The sequence below is a fragment of the Morus notabilis genome, unplaced genomic scaffold (assembly GCF_000414095.1).
Source record: "Morus notabilis unplaced genomic scaffold, ASM41409v2 Scaffold2801, whole genome shotgun sequence".
Classification (NCBI taxonomy): Eukaryota; Viridiplantae; Streptophyta; class Magnoliopsida; order Rosales; family Moraceae; genus Morus; species Morus notabilis.
Window position 1 is genome coordinate 67,785 of NW_010357275.1, and position 17,359 is coordinate 85,143.

General features: G+C 34.8%; 2 protein-coding genes and 1 pseudogene across 2 annotated transcripts; all 3 read left to right on the forward strand.

Annotated features, from left to right (window-relative positions):
* Positions 1-6,990: 6,990 nt before the first annotated feature.
* Positions 6,991-8,712, forward strand: LOC21389468 (UDP-glucose iridoid glucosyltransferase). The gene is made up of 2 exons (XM_010089583.2): positions 6,991-7,488; positions 7,771-8,712. The coding sequence occupies exons 1-2, from the start codon at positions 7,017-7,019 to the stop codon at positions 8,667-8,669; spliced, it is 1,371 nt and encodes a 456-aa protein (XP_010087885.1). The 5' UTR covers positions 6,991-7,016; the 3' UTR covers positions 8,670-8,712.
* Positions 8,713-11,381: 2,669 nt separating this feature from the next.
* Positions 11,382-12,234, forward strand: LOC21389470 (17.3 kDa class I heat shock protein). The gene has a single exon (XM_010089585.2). The coding sequence runs from the start codon at positions 11,479-11,481 to the stop codon at positions 11,947-11,949; it is 471 nt and encodes a 156-aa protein (XP_010087887.1). The 5' UTR covers positions 11,382-11,478; the 3' UTR covers positions 11,950-12,234.
* A 4,141-nt stretch (positions 12,235-16,375) lies between these two features.
* LOC21389471 lies at positions 16,376-17,359 on the forward strand (annotated as a pseudogene).

A 17,359-nucleotide genomic window follows, 5' to 3' on the forward strand; every position in this document is an offset into this window, starting at 1 on the left:
AAGAAATTCATTAAATACGTATGTCTTGTAAACTTTAATTTGGTTATATGAAGGTAAATGTTTATTGTTTGAGTGATATTAAGGTTTTTTTTTTTTTTTTTTTTCATCTCTTCGTTTTATTTGGTTCTTAAATTTTCCCTCAAATTCTATTGGCTTTCTAGTACAAAACCAATATGTGAGTATCTCTAAAGTTTGCCACTAAATATATCTAAAGTTTTCTTATTATTGATTGAGAGTATTATAAAGTATTACTTTATCAGTTTTCATATCAAGCATAATCTTATTCTTGGATGGGGGAAAAGAAGAAAGATTAGAGAAAACATAATCTATCAGGCGAATGTGATCGTAATTCATTTCCTACCATGTATTATTGTTTATTTGTTATTCTGATCGGTCTTTTTATTTATTTATTTATTTTTTTTATGTGAAACTAATAGTCACTACCTCTTCTGAGTAAAGAGTGATAAAAGGAGTCGGTCCTTTAAATAAAAATTTAGACTAAGATATCCCATGTTTTCTGTATATGACTTTTGCCGCTTGTTTATTCTATTTTACTTTATTGTCGTTTAGTTTTAAACTTTTCTCGGAGGGGTGATATAGTCTTTTCCCATCTATGAATATGTTTTGGTTACCATCATAATTTGTGATAAGTGCTAAATGCACACTCTGTTACAGACTGTTTTATAGATGCCATCTCAATTTCTTCACAAATGTTCGCTCAACTTTCTCATCAAAATCCACTTAATTACAAGTTACTTTTTTTCATATAAACCATTCTCTTATGCACACACCAGTTCTCGTGTCCACGTATTTAATATTTTAGTAAAAACTTGCTTTTGTAGGCCCCACATCACCTTTCTTATTTACTGACGAATTTTTTCCCTATGTATTTTTTAGGCGCTCTCTCTTTTCGTTTCCTTCATCGGACACCTCCTTTCCTTTCTCACTCTCTAATCTCTTCTTGTTCTTCCTTTTGTTTTTGGGTTATTTTCACTTTTAGCCCCCGAACTAAGCTAGTTGTCCCATTTTGGCCTTTAAACTTTGAAACGTTACAAATCACACCCTTGAACTGTACAACTTGGCCCATTTTGACCATTCCATCACAAAAGCTGTTATATTCTAACGGAATTAGGAAATGACAATTTTGCTCTTTATCTCTACGTTTGTTTTCGACAAAATCTCTATATTTTGTTTCTCTATTATATAAGCTTACTAGTTTCTTTTTTCTTTTGTCTTTTTCTAAATGTTTCCTATTTTACTAGTGTGATTCTTGTGAATTAAATGCTAAAAAAAAAAAAAAAACTCATAAACAAAGCAGGTTAAAAACAACTTGGAAATATCATTTCAAAAGGCTTCAGATCGGCAAAATAAAAAGGTCAAATCCATATAACAATTGCCTTGCATATCCAAAATATCAAGTATTTGCCTGATATGTTACCATAAATTTTTTGACAAAACCACAAAAGAAATCTATTCTAACTTGAAACATCCGTATTTGGCTTCAATTTGTTAATTGGTCTAATCCTTTTCTTTAGATTGTGACGACGCATATCACTGGAATACCCTCATTTGAATGGTGCTTCTTCCTTGCCTGCAGGACCAATTCATAACAAAACATAAGTCTTTACAGGGTTCAAGCAATATATATATATATATGTGTGTGTGTGTGTCTTTACATGGATGAAAATTTTGCAAAAGAAAGAAAAACAAAGACAGACAAAAAACAAAAAGAAAAACAAGAGGAAAAAAGAAAAAGAAAAACAAGAGAAAGAAAAAGAAAGCAAGTAATGGTCTTACATCCCTAGTCTTACAGTTGGTTGTGTTCCGGTTCTTCAGTTGCAGGTCCTTGTATTATGGCCCTTCTCACCACACATTGAGCAACTCATCACCATGCCCTATCTTTTAAGTTTATGGCCATTTAGTTGTTTGACTGAGGCCTACCAGGTTGCTTGTCAAGAGAGAATTGGAGTAAAAATCACTTTTGGTGATTGAATATACTTGACCCCATGTGCAAACGGCTGTAAATGCTTGAGCATCAGTGACTTTAGGGTTTTGTTAAAAAAAAAAGGGTCGAAGGTTGAACTAATTAGTAGGAATTATCTAAAACGCCCTTTATTAAATGACCATGTGAGGATCGCATGTCTAATTCTGCTAGGACTTTAACAGTTTTTGTGATGGAAGGACTAAAATGAGACAAGTTGTATAGTTTGAGGTTGTAATTTGTAACATTTTAAAGTTCAGGGGCCAAAATGAGACAACTTGCATATTTTGGGGGCCAAAAGTGAAATCAACCCTTTGTTTTTTCTCTGTGTTTGACAAAGACATCAATGAACTGGAAGAAAAACTTCAAGAAAAGATCGTTGTGAAGGATTCCAATATTTCTCTATTTCATGGGTATTCATATAATTTGGATTATAATTCTTGGATGGTTATTTGAACACTTTAGGTCTCGTTCATTTCATCAATTTGAGTTTTTAATTTTAATTTTACTACAGTTAAAAATTATCACAAAAAGTCACATCTAACTTTTTATTACAGTGAAAAACTTTCACATAAAATGACATCTCAACTCGAATTCGCGAACTGAATTAGACCTTAATTTTTTGTGAATACAGTGAAGAAATAGTTTGCCGATGAAATGTGATATATATATTTTTTTGCTGTGAATGAGATGTATTTTTTATACAATGGACTATATGAGATCGTTGTTGCAGTTCAAAATTTGAAGGGAGGGAAGGTGTACCGTACGCATGATTTTTTCATCCCGGTTTCATCTCCGGGAGGATGACCTTTCACATTCTTTAATGGATTTGTATTTTTAATTAATTATAAAACAGAAAAAGATAACTACAGTCACTCCGTTGAGACGTTAGCTACACCTCACTTTTTTCATAATTCGTGCAGCTGCCAAGTCATACGTGGGGAGTTCCAATATGAGGGTGGATTCTTGTAAATAAATATGAAAAAAAAAAAAAAAAAAAAAGAGTTTTAAGTAAGTGAATTTTGTAGAGAAAGTTAGGCGCACTACAACTACCCCTGAATGTCAGCACTTTGGAAAACGACAATAACTTCAATTCTACGTTGTTGATATGGTCATGATGTGATTTACTTGTTCTTTTGTGGTTACGAATAGAAGCCAAGCTGTGTGCAGATTCATGAGCATGAAGGAATCAGAATCTTGAAGAATTGGATTGGAATTGGAGGAGTTGGAGAAAAGGGGAGATAGAGAGAGCCGTAAGAACACTGATGTTGAACGATGAAGGGAGGGAAGGATATGAGGAACAGAGCCAATGAATTAAAGGAAAAATATTGAGGCTTGTACAAGGGAAGGTAAGTTCGTCCTTTAATTCCTTGAATGAGCTTGTAAATTTTAACATGTTAATTTAGACATCTTTCTTCACACTTGCGTGCGTAACTATGGACATTTCACGCTTTGTAATATGGCGATGCCCTTAATACTCAGCCAAACACTTGCGTAATACCTACCTGAGAAAATGAATTTTGTTTCCCTTTTTCCTAATAATGCTTTTACCAAAATCAGAATTGTCTTTGAGAAAATGAATTTGTTTACTTTTTGCCTTGCCTCCCAAAATTTTTCGTTTATTTTTTGGTGTGACTCAAGAAACGGCATCCTTCGATATAAACAACAGTGGACCTAACGTACGATAACAAAGGTAAACGACAGCAATTTAGCAAACGACAACTGAATGTAAAAACACCAATATAAGAAACATGTGAAGAAAATGGTAAACGGCACCCTTCGATATAAACAACACGAGACCTAACATATGATAACAAAGGTAAACGACAACTTTAAGTTTATAAAGAAACATGTGCAGAAAAAACTTCATGTGAACGACAGCCAAATGTGAACGACATAATTTCTCGCAGATGACAAGGACTTTGAAACATGCAAACGGCAATCAACTATAAATTACGGCTGTTCTTAGAAAATAAGAACAATCGTAAAACGGCGCTATAATCACATTGAAAATATGCAGAACAAGAACTACAGTCATTCGCGCAACTTGGGACATAATGTCTTAATTAACCACTGTTAGATGTATTGTTTGGTCCGTTTCAAGGAAAAACCAATCACCAAAATAAAGATTTTTTTTTTGTTTAAAAGTAAAACAGATTTATTAATCAGGCCGAGACAGAAGATTCAATAGCCATAATCTCTGAAATACAAGACGGAACCTTTTCCCACCAAAATTGGTCACAAGCATTAGAAAACACACTACGAGCAAGCGTGTGGGCTGCCGCATTTCTGAACCGAGAAACATGGCATGGCAGCAAGAACCACCGTCCCCTCTATCCAACAGAAATACAATATCTTCAACAATTGAACCAAACGTAGATAGCAGATCTCTGTCTCTAATTCTACTAACTGCATTAATGGAGTCACATTCAATGTCAGACACGTTAAGCCCATGCTGCACTTCAAAAAAGGAGACCCTCCCGAATGGCCAAGCATTCAGCCGTAGTCGAGTCAAACTTCCCCGGAACCTTGCTGGCAAACGCACCATGAACAAATCTAGCGTGGTCCCGAATCAGTCCTCCGAGGCCCACAGAATGACATAGGCGTCCACATTTAGTTTCAGCCGTCCCGGAGAAGGCGGAATGCACCGACGATCCCCTGCAACCTGCTCTCTTACCGACACCTCCAAACTAAGCCGGCACTTCTTAAAAAAACTGTCAGCCAATTACTGCTAATCTCCAAAAGTTTAGCACGTAGGGAGATCCGTCCATCATGATTCATGAACCCACGTATTCCTGTTTCTCCAGACCAGCCAAATGATCATACTAAGGAGTTCTAAATGATCGGAGTCAAGGACACTACGAAGAGTTGAAAGCATAGCAGTAATCAAAGCTAAGGAATAATAATAATAATAATAATAATAAGATTATTAGTAGTATTCTCACGCCCCCAACCAACGTTTATTTTAGTCTAAATTGATTAAAAGAATTCAACCATATCACACATAGGAATAGGTTGCGTAATGGGGTTAGGTTTAGATAATTTAGGCATATTGTCAAGTTAATACGTCGATACTGAATTTTAATTTACCCTAACCTATGTCTTAAAGAAAATGAAAAAAGTAGGAGCTTTTTTTTTTTTTTTTTTTTTTTTTAAAGTTAAAAAAAGTAGGAGTTGAGAGCCTAGCTAATCAGACAATATTTATACATTGACAAATGATATTCATCATCAGACTGATGATCATAATTGTTTTTTAACTAATGCAAGATTATGTGAGTTCCTGTATCATTGAGGTGTAAATCTATAATAATCCAAATGTGTGACGATTTTATTGATGCAATAAATATAATGTGTTATAATTTACATTATACTATAATTACTATATGCAACTTTTGGTGTATGGCAGTTATTGATAGAGACAGTATGCCGCCTTTCATGTTCTGAGATATCAACTAAAGATCAGTATTTTTCAAGGGCAAACTAAAGTCTTAAGAAAATTAAAAAGAAAGAAATAGGTGCTTTCCAGATAAGATGGTATAGATAACTTGAAAAATGCTATTTTATCATCAGCATTCAGCAGTGACGATTACCATTGATTTTTCTAACTAATTACAGATTAGAGATGACGTGTAAATTGCCTAAGTTCTTGTGTTGATTTATGGACACAAAAAATTGACTCGTGATAACGTGATTTTCTGATATTAAAAAATATATCATTTGACGTTTAAGTAATACCCACCATTACCATTTGACGTATTCCTATTCTTCGCAAGTTATTCGAGATTGACCAGTGTACATACAAGTCAACCCTAATGAGGTCGAAAAAGCTCCAGTATTCATCTCACCCTAATGAAAATCCAGCAGTTCTGTCGGTCAAAAAGTTTGACTTTCACTTTTTAACTCTGTTCATTACGTATATGCATTCGTCATTCAGCTTATTTACGAGATGTTTATTTTAAGAGTTCGTTTTTAATTCTGAATTATAGTTCTTAATTTTTTATAATATTTTTCTCTCATAAAAATTTAAATTTTAAAAATCAGAATTATAAATAATGATTTTAAATTTATAAACTAAACACGGTTCTTTAATAATATTTAAAGCAGTATTTACTTTTGTGGACCACCCACAAATGGATGTGGTCTATCCTTCTCATTCTCTCCTCTGGTACTGTTGGCACCTTCTTTTTTTTTTTTTTTTAGGGAAAACAAATTGCTACATATATGTTAACACTAATTTGTAACCAATAATATTCATTACTAAATTAATAAATTACATAAATAGTCGCAAATGACCACAAACTATCAAAAATTTCGACTATGGATATTGACTGGATCCACTAGTGAAAATGGATAAAAAATTGTACATATTAAGGGAAAAAAGCAGTTTCATAACATATCGTAAAACTAAAATATAACTTGTTACACGTTACAAAAATCTAAAACACAACAATAATTTTTTAGGAGTTTTTATGGTAGTCCCTGTAAAAATAGGACTAGTGGTGTTCTTTACTTTTTAAGCGTCAGATATGTATCAGAATTTATTTGTTCTGCATATTTTTTCAATCTTATGCGATTTTGACCATATCTACCGGTCGAAAATTGAAACTACCCGTGGGGAAGGATTACCGGGGAAACTCTCTAATCTTTGTTTAAAAGTTTTTACAGCATTTTGACAATATAACACCATTAATTTCTAACCAATCACATCATATGCTTAATTAAGAGACGTACAATGCTTAATATAAGAGACGTACATATTATGACACAACGGAGGGATAATCTAAAATGATAACGTACATATTATGACACAACGGAGGGATAATCTATAATGATAACTTTTAAATTGTTTAATTAGTATATTTATTGGAGGAGAAAGGAAATTGCCACTCTTGGCAGCCTCTATTGTCAACTACTGGCATAAAGGATTTAATTAATCTCTTGTGTCTCTATAATCTATATAAACCAACTGGCAGCCAAACTATCCTGAATAAGCTACAACATAACTTTTCTTTATGTGAGTGAGAAAACAAGAGAGATGGGAAAACAATTACAGAGAAGTCATCGCTTGGTCCTCGTCCCTTGTCCATATGAAGGTCACTTGAATCCAATGCTTCAACTTGGCACAGTTCTTCACTTCAAAGGTTTCTCTATAACAGTTGCTCACACCATTTACAACTCTCCAAATCCTCACAACCTCCCTGATTTCAGCTTCCTTCCCATGCCAGACGGCTTATCAGACCGTGGTGTAACGTCTATGGATGTAGTAGGTGATGTTCTGGCGGTTAATGAGAATTGCAGAGAGATCTTCCAACGATCCTTGGAAAAACTTAAAGAGACACAAGGTGAGATAATCAGTTGCATAATTTCAGATGAACTCATGTTCTTCGCAGAAGATGTGGCCAACAATCTGAAGATTCCGAGCATCATCTTGCGCACTACTAACGCTGCTACTTCCTTTGCTCGCTCTGGCCTTGTTAAACTCAAGGAAAAAGGTCTTCTCTCCCAGGGTAAGGAATATATTCTGCAAAGTAGTATATATATATATGTGTGTGTGTGTGTGTATATGTATGTATTATATATCGGTCTTTTTGTTGTTTTTCTTGGTGCGTGTTTTGCTATGTTCCTTGCATGTGTCATGAGCTATGAAATTTCTAGTATAAATGAGATCAAATGAAAAGCCATAATTTCCAATCCTGAGCGGTTAATTCACTTCATTTGCATAATGGAAAAGTACGTTTTTGTATCAAATTGAGAATTTCTTCATATTACTAATAATGATATTGCTGCAGATACTCTCTCAAACGAGCTTGTACCAGAGCTATATCCGCTGAGGTTCAAGGATCTGCTCTTTTCCTTGTCAGAAACACTCGAAAACTTTTCAGCAATAGTCACTAAGATATACGGCAAACGGGCGTCTTCAGCCATAATATGGAACACCGTGAGTTGCCTTGAACAAGCAACTCTAGAGCAAATCCAACAACAATGTAAAGTTCCAATCTTCCCTGTAGGTCCCATTCACATGATAGCGGCGTCGAATTCTAGTAGCCTAATCGAAGAGGACAGAAGCTGCTTATCGTGGCTTGACAAGCAACCGCATAACTCCGTTATTTATGTGAGCAACTTGGGAAGCTTAGCGTCTGTCAATGAGAAGGAAGTAACTGAAATCGCGTGGGGACTAGCCAACAGCAACCAGCCCTTCTTGTGGGTGATTAGACCCGGTTCGGTTCACAGTTCGGATTGGATTGAGCTGTTGCCGAAAGGTTTCCAAGACGATGTTGGGGATAAGGGATGCATTGTGAGATGGGCACCCCAAAGGGAAGTCTTGGCTCATCCTGCTGTGGGAGGGTTTTGGAGCCATTGCGGTTGGAATTCGACTCTTGAGAGTTTAGCCGCCGGAGTTCCAATAATATGTAAACCATGTTTTGGTGATCAAAAAGTGAATGCAAGGTATGTGAGCCATGTGTGGAGAATTGGATTGGAATTGGAGGAGTTGAAGAGAAGGGACATAGAGAGTGCTATAAGAAGACTGATTTTGCATGAGGATGGGAAGGAAATGAGAGCCAGAGCAAAGGAACTGAAGGAGAAATTTGAGGTTTGTACGAGGAAAGGTGGTTCTTCCTGTGATTCCTTGAACGAGCTTGTCAACTTCATCATGTCATTTGGTACAAGGACGCATTTGGTTTCTTGACAAAAGAGAAAAGAAAATTTATTGATAAAATGGATTTAGTTTTCCCAGCGTGATCAATTTCCTTGTCTAGGAAAAAAAAGAAAAATCTGATGAATTTAGTTTAGTTTTTTTTTTTTTTTTTTTGTGAAATATTTTATTGATTTTTTTGTCTTTGTCATTTCTTTATCTTCTATTATTAAACAAGGTCAAACTAAAAAAAGAGGGAAAAAATAATGTTATATATCCCCTGATTATTCATCGGTTTTGATACTCACATATTATTATCAAGGACCGGATTCAAATAAATTATAACTTGGAACACGGAATTAAAAAGGCAGGTTGGTCTACAGTCTACTAGCTAAAAAACATTGGCGCGTAATATATTTCCCCTTTTTTTTTTTTGATAATTTAATACATTTCCCTTTTTGTTCCGCTAACTAGCAAAACGCACATTTAAAATAAATAAATAAATAAGACTTCTCTAATTGCTTCTAGCGCTTGAATACCAAATGTGTACGTAGAAAAACTACGTCGTTATAATAAGCATGTGGAACAAATGTGACTGCTCATTGTGAAGGGAATGTGCTTTTCTACGAATCTACGAAAGAAAACAAGAACAAAAAGTACCAAATAAACTTTAAACCTAATAAAAGTAGAGACATAACAACGCATAAACAAACACAGTACCAAATAAACTTTAAACCTAATAAAAGTAGAGACATAACGGACGCGTAAACAAACACGTCAAAATTCGTTGATTCAAGAAGAATATTAAAATTATGCAAGATATTTATTAAACTTTCAAAGGATTTTATTAATAGAACTAAACTAAATAACAAATAACATAGAGACAGAGAATCCTAAGCCGTGTTTGGAATTGATTCTGTTTTTGTTTTTTCACGTTTTTTGAGAAAAAAATAAAAAAGTTTTTAAAATAGCGTTTGGTGCAATAAAAACAAAAAATGGAAATGAAAACGATTTTTTGATTTGGTGTAAAACGAGAGAGAAATGAAAAATGATTTTTAGTCATTTTTCATTTTCTCCTCTCTCGAGGAGAGAGAGAGACATTAATGGATTTTTTATATTGAAAACAATCTCTTAATAAAACTATCAACATTTTCAAAAATGATTTATGTCTGAGATTAAAAACGTTTTCATTTTCATTTTCATATAAAAAATAAAATTATTTTTAAACGAATTCTAAATGCGCCCCTAGTTTCCTAATTCTAATAATAAAGATATCCAATCATTATCACGTTGGATAATAGTTTTATTAAAAATCAAACTTCCTAGATATAAACACTAAAATTAAGATAATCTAAGATAATCCCCATCATTTTCGCTGCATCAAATAGAAAAACCTAAAAAAAAAAAGAAAAAAACTCAATGGGGACTAAGGTATTGAGAACATTGTGCTTTGATGAACGGAGGAGGGTAGAACAGATCTAGAATCAGAGGAGGAAAATTGCTCAAACAACCATCTACCAGTGCTGCTGCGAAGCTGCAACAAGCTGGTCCTGGAGTGAGAATTCCCTTTGTTATTTGTTCTAAACCTTCCTCCAAGCATGGAATCCCCTTGGTGCCTAAATCATTGGCTGAAAAACAACTTGTAATTTCTTTTGCCGTTGGTGGATTTAGCCACTTGGGCAGCTTCAGCATGGTGCCTTGCCCAATTGGAGCAGGCAATGAATGGGCCTCTTGTGAAACAGACAACTAAGCAAAGGACGATCAATAGTATAACACTGGTGTTCTTTATTTTAAGTTTTAGGGGATGTTTGTTTTTGTATTCGTTTTTTATTCTAAATCATAATTTATGATTTTTTACAGTGTTTTTCTCTCACAAAAAACATACGTAAAATGAGAATAATTTTAAATTATGATTCTGAATCTATAAACCAAACGTCTACTTAATTTTTTCACGTTTACTCTTTAAGCCTTTGTCGGGTGTGTTGTGCACACTGTGTTCTTCTGCTGAAGATTAGGGAGAAAATCACGATGAGTTGCTGGATGAGAATGTAAATGTTTACTATTATTATTATTATTATTGGGAAGAAAATTTTATTATACACAATATTATTATTGGGAAGAAAATTGTAGTTATATTTTGAAAAAAAAAAGTCTGTTTATTTAGAAAAAAGGACTTTAGTTCATCGTGATTTTCTCCCTTTTGCATGGTCCAATGAAAAAAAAAATCGTAATTTTCTAACTAATAATAATTTTCTAATAACAAATAAACATTTACTAGATATTTATATTTGCATTGCACTCTAAATGTTTTATCTATTATTTATTATTATTATTATTAGTATTACTATTGCTTTTAGATAAAGAACACTAAAATAATATAGAGAATCAAAAACTATAATTCTAAAGCATAAACAAACTCTTAAAATAAACATTCATACATTCTATAAATGTTTATTTATAGGTAACGTAGAGAAATACTTTTATTTATATTGTCGCTGTGTTCACTTTGTTTTGGGCGATTTCAGGGCCTATGGACCCACCCAGCCCAATCTCAAAACCCCAGAGTCCATCCGGCCTAGTTTCTATTTGGGCTTAAGCTCGAACAGGTCCAGACATTTCCGGAAAGAGTACCAGAATTCAGGAAGTTGCAGGAAAGTTCGAAAAGAAGGCGCCAAGATTTTTCTTGAGAGTACTAGAGTCTCCCTCTCCTCCTTATAAATACCAATCCTGTCCCAAAGATCATAGCACCAAGAATTAGGGAAAAAAAAAAAAAAAAAAACCCAACAGAAACTTCATAATCAACAAAACACTTCCAATAATTTCCTTTTTTTAGTCTCCAATAAATCTTCAATCTTCACCAAAAATGTCGCTAATTCCAAGCTTCTTGGGCGGCCGACGAAGCAGAAGCGTCTTCGACCCCTTCTCCCTTGACATCTGGGACCCGTTCAAGGACTTTCCCGTTCATTTTCCCTCTGAACTTTCCCGGGAAAATTCAGCATTCGCAAGCGCTCAGATCGACTGGAAGGAGACTCCGGAGGCGCACGTGTTCCAGGCCGATCTTCCGGGGCTGAAGAAGGAGGAAGTGAAGGTGGAGGTGGAGGACGATCGCGTGCTTCAGATCAGCGGAGAGAGGAAGGTCGAGAAGGAAGACAAGAACGACACGTGGCATCGGATCGAGCGGAGCAGCGGACGATTGCAGAGAAGGTTTAGGCTGCCGGAGAATGTGAAGATGGATCAGATCAAGGCTTCAATGGAGAATGGAATTCTCACTGTCACTGTTCCAAAGGCAGAGGTGAAAAAGCCTGATGTTAAAGCCATTGAAATCTCTGGTTGATTTGTCGTAATTGTTGGTTTATTGGATTATCTGCTTTGTAAATGTGTGAAAGAAGATATGTTGCTTACTGATAAACATCCCTGTAAATGTTTGTTACGTTGTGGCTGTCCTTGCGTAATGATGATTATTGGTTGATTTTTAAGATTATTATTGTAATGGTTTATTGCAATGGTATCGAATAAATTACCTGTATTAATAGACTTGGTTTAGTAAAACTACGACAAAATAAGCTAAATCCAATCTAAATTCGTGCATCAAGCTTCGATGTTCGTACAAGTCCTGACCCAATGCTTTGGTTATGGTGTTCTCTACCTTAAAAGAATGTCTACTAGTAATTTGATTCAAACGATAAAATATTCGGTCGTGGAGGAGGAACTTTTTTTTTTTTTTAATCGAATTTCAGTAGGAAGTATATGATGAGGAATTTGTAAGAGCACTTTTTATTTAATTTTGCTAATTAGTATGATTTTAAACGGACTTGGTCAACACTCCCTTTGGCGGCGTCCCCTTACTCGAAATTTAGAGAGAAAGTTAATGAGTGAGGCTCTGATAAAGAAAAAAAGTTTCAGTGTTTGGTTGGAGCTCCGCCACCGCCTCCGGGCGCGTCGTCTTGCTTCCGGCCTTTTGATGGCGGCTTTCTTGTGATGGTAGTTGTGTATGGAGCGGCACATCTGGTGAGAGCGGATCTGTAAGATGGTGAGATTCTCTTGGAGTTGGTGTTTATTTTCTTCTTCGGTAGCTGGAGTGTTCATGGCTAATATCCCCTCTATTTTGCCGTGATCCTCCCACAATCTTCTACCTCCTTCGGGTGTACTTTCTTTTTGGGATGGCTCCACTCTGATCGGGCTTCTATTCCAGGGCCGATGGCTTACAGCCAGTAGATCTTTCTTTTGTTTAGTGGTAATAAGGGCGTTGATATTTCCGTCTATTTGGTGTGTTTTTTTTTTTTTTTGTTTCACTTTAGTGTTTTTTTTTTATAATAACGGAGGCGATGTCCTCTACTTGTGTCCCCCACCCATTTAAAAATGGTGTGGTGTATGTTTTCTAGTTAGAGTTCCTTTTATGTCGTGGTGTGATTGTCCCCATTACGTGAGGTTTGGTCTCGATCGACTGGGCTAGTCCATCGATTGTTTCGGTGTTGTTTAAAGCGTAATGGTCAAGCTCGGTGTTTATGTGCCGAGTGAGTTTTTTTTCCATTTGAGTCTCGGTACTTATATTCACATTTATATTATTTTAGTCTTTACTTATAGATCCAATCATTGTTTCGGGGTTGAATTCTTTTGTAATTGGAGTCATTTGTTTGTATCTTTATGTTATTTGTTTCTTATGAAATGAAATGTCCCCTAAAAAAAATAACTAGATTGACGTTTTCGGGATGCCCCTAATCAATGAATGTCAAGTGAATGGCAAGTAATTTTTCCTTATATGGATCCTATTTGTACACATCTTGCTTTTAAAGCTGGTTATCATAGCTTGACAAGGAACCCCACAATTTGGTTATCTATGTAAGCAGCTCCGGAAGCATAACAACAATCATGAGAATAGGATTATAGAAGTAGCTGAAATCGCATAGGGACTAGCCAAAAACAAGCAATTCTCTTGTGGCTAATTTGACAACATGGTTCTATTCGTGGCTCGAATTGCGCTGTTGCCAAGTGGGTCTCCAAAATATTGTTGGGATGAGGGATGCATTGAGAGATGGGCACCCCAAAGTGAAGTCTTGACGCATCCTGCTCGGGAGGATTGTGGAGCAATTGTGATTGAAAATCAGCTTTTGAGAGTATAGCTGTAGGCGTTCCAATATTATAAGCGTGTTTAGAACTCGTTCTAAAATGATTTTATTTTTTGACATTCAACTTCAAAAGGGGTAATTATAGCATCCAGAAGTAGATGGAATTGATCTATAATCACTATTTTAATTTTCAAATGAAAAAATAAATTAGTTGATATCTTCTTAATAATTGTAATTTCATCCGTCCTTAAAAACGAAGAGAAATTAATTAAAGCATGGAAAAAGGATAGGGTATTTATCAAATCGTTTAATTAAAAAAAAAATTAAGAGAGTGCATGAGTGGTGATGATCATAGTACCTTTAAATATATTTTAGTTTTTTCTTTTAATTCGGATGCAGAATGAGGATAATATAGATTGGCAATTTACTTCATCCTTTCGTTTTAACTCCTTTTTTTTTTTTTTTAAATGTTCTTTTGAAAATTTAAAAGTTTTTATGGCTGTGGGTGGTAATATATGGCGGTGATGAATAAGAGGGCAAAAACGTTTATTCAAGAGATGACAAACATATCCCTCAAAAAATTTAAAGAGAGATAATAAACATCACTTTAATTATCATCTTTACATGTGAATGGTGATAAACTAAATGCTTCTTTTTCATTCCGTACAGTTTCATTCTTTTCTAATTTTAGAATGTATTATTATGCATTGATTATAATTTTAGAATGTACCCTATGGAAGTGTTAATTAAGATGTTGTGCTTATTAAAGTCCTGGGCTTTCCTTAAGAACCTGACTTTTTGACTTTTTCCTATTCGTTACCTACTAGGCAAATTATTCTCTGTATAAGTTTTATCCTCCATCACCCAAGTGTCTCTCTTTTTATTTGTTTACGTTCTTCTTCTGTGTAATTTCCTTTTCTTTTTCTTCCCTTCCCTCTCTCTTTTTTCATTTTTTCTCTTTTTATTCCTATCCAATTCCTACGAACCCACAATCTCACTTATTTTTTTTTTATTTTCCATCTCATCTCGTTTGTTATCATTTGGTTCTCCTAACTTTATTTCTCCATCCTTAATCTTATATAAAAAATTTAGTTGCTCTCCGCCAATATTTATTTGCTTCAATTACCACAATTAATGTATTAATATATACAAACTTATGCTTTTTGGTAAAATATTTTAGAGATTTATGAGCTTTTATTTGAGGAGATTCGTTTTAATGTGTATATGCACATGATATTGCTTTAGAATTTGCATTACAAATTTAATAAGTTTTTACTTTATTTTTCTACTAGTTTATGTTATAATTTTTATTTTTCTACTAGTTTATGTTATAATTTTGCTCTTAATTGTGGCCCACTAAATTCAAATCCTGACTTCGCCACTGATTATTTTATTAAAATATATATTTTTTAGCTAAATCATACCTAACATGTTAATATTTATGGACAAAAATTTCATCGACACTGAAATTTTGGATTTTTGAGGGCCCTGAAATGTTTTTCCACTATAATATCGATATCGGCAAAAGATCAGAAATACTGGTAAATATTGGCCGAACCATTGATATCGGTTTGCATATAGAGAAATTGGGGCAGAATATAGGGACATTTCAGAGAAATTTTGGTGAAATTTTGGTGATATTAGAATTGAAAATTTTAAAAGTTTTTTTTATAAAAAAAATTTGCTTTATAATTACTATTTTCTTGCATTATTTCTTTTGGCATCGAGCAAGAAGAGCGTGGAATATCAAGAATGCAAACATCTGATGAAGATAATCTTTCCATGAGGTTACAATCAATGAATTTGGCTTCCAATTATTGCAGCTCTTCTTAGAGACTCCTAACATTTATTATCCATACAATCATAATTTTAGAAACTATGATAGATATGGAATTTTAAATCATCTTCATCCGGACATACCACCACCATCTCAGGCTAATGATTGGAGAATTCACAGTTTCTACTTCATAAAAAATATAGTGAAAAGAGATCAACAAACCTTCATATGGCACATTCATAACTATGTTTGACATTATTTAAATAACATGTCATAATACCTATATTGTATGAATCAAGATCTGATTCCGACCATATTTGAGCTTCATAGAACTTCCTTTTGGTATTAAGAAATGTAATATGTATGAATTTTTTTATGTAAAATTTATTTATTTATGTATCTTTTTAATATTGATGATGTTATAAAGTATTAAAAATATGTTCTAACGTAAATTTCTGTCATTTCCATAAATTTTTCTGATATGTCTACTGATATCGATATTTTTCCTATATTTCTGTAAAATTAGAGTACCGTGATACCGATATTTTCATCCAATATTAGAGGGACTATACTTGGCACAACTATTGGAGAGAGAAGGAAAACAGGCCCAGCTCAAGTAAAGAAAGATGCAGTCCATCCGGGCCAAGTTTTTAATTGGGCTTAAGATCAAACAAGTCCAGATATTTATACAAAATTATGTGAATTCCCGAGCTTACAAGAAAGTTCAAAAATAAGGCGCAAAATTTTTTTTCCCGAATGTACCGGAATCTCCCTCACCCTCTTATAAATTCCAATCATGTCCTATTGATTAAGGCAATTCGCAAGAAGAAAAAGAAACCTAACTGGCTTCACAATCAACAAAGCACTTCCAATTAATTCCTTTTTCGTCTCCAATAAATCTTCAATCTTCACAAAAAATGTCGCTAATTCTAAGTTTTTTCAGCGGCTGAAAAAGTAGCAGCATCTTGGAGAAACACCACATGTGAAATTAGTTTAATATACTTTAAGAGTCCAACTTGATCCAAAAAGTTAACCTATAGGGTCTTCGGTGTATATAAATCATTTCACATTCTCATCTACTTTTCATGTGGGACACACACATGCACATTTCTCAACAATCTCTCCTCAAGTGTGTGTTCACCGAGCTCCCCCTCGAACTAAAGTTTATAGTAGCCGGCACATCCAAGCATCACACTCTAAATGGGAGCCAACTCGAGCATGGAAAAGAGAGCCGAAACCATGTGAGTCCACCAAATGATCCACCATCCGCACCTGCGACGGCATCAACTGTGGGAACACCAACTCTCCACGAAAGGCAACGTAGGAACTGCAACAGAGTGTGATCACTTGGCATATATGAACCATCGGCTCTGATACCACTTGTTAGAGAAATACAACATGTGAAATTGACCCAACACACTTTAAGAGCTCAATTTGACTTAAAATGGCCAATTTCGCATTTGGAGTCTCCCTAACATCTTTGACCCCTTCTCCCTTAACATTTGGGGCCCCTTCAAGGACTTTCCCATTCATTTTCCTTCTAAACTTTCTTGGAAAAATTCGGCATTCGCAAGCGCTCAGATCGACCAGAAGGAGACTCCGGAAGCACACGTGTTCCAGGCCAATCTTCCAGGGCAGAAAAAGGAGGAGTGAAGGTGGAGGTGGAGGACGATCACGTGCTCCAGATCAGCGAAGAGAGGGAAGTGGAGAACGAGGACAAGAACGACACCTGGCATCGGATCGAGAGGAGCAGGGGAAGATTCCAGAGAAGGTTTAGGCTGCCGGAAAATGTGAAGATGGATCAGATCAAAGCTTCAATGGAGAATAGAGTTCTCACTGTCACTGTTCCAAAGGCAGAGGTGAAAAAGCCTGATGTTAAAGCCATCGAAATCTTTGGTTGA

Excerpts from the sequence above, each read along its gene's own strand:
- LOC21389470 (XM_010089585.2), top strand. The coding sequence starts at position 11,479 with ATGTCGCTAATTCCAAGCTTCTTGGGCGGCCGACGAAGCAGAAGCGTC.
- LOC21389468 (XM_010089583.2), top strand. The coding sequence starts at position 7,017 with ATGGGAAAACAATTACAGAGAAGTCATCGCTTGGTCCTCGTCCCTTGT. Across the intron at positions 7,489-7,770 it reads AAAAGGTCTTCTCTCCCAGG|ATACTCTCTCAAACGAGCTT; the intron begins GTAAGGAATATA and ends ATATTGCTGCAG.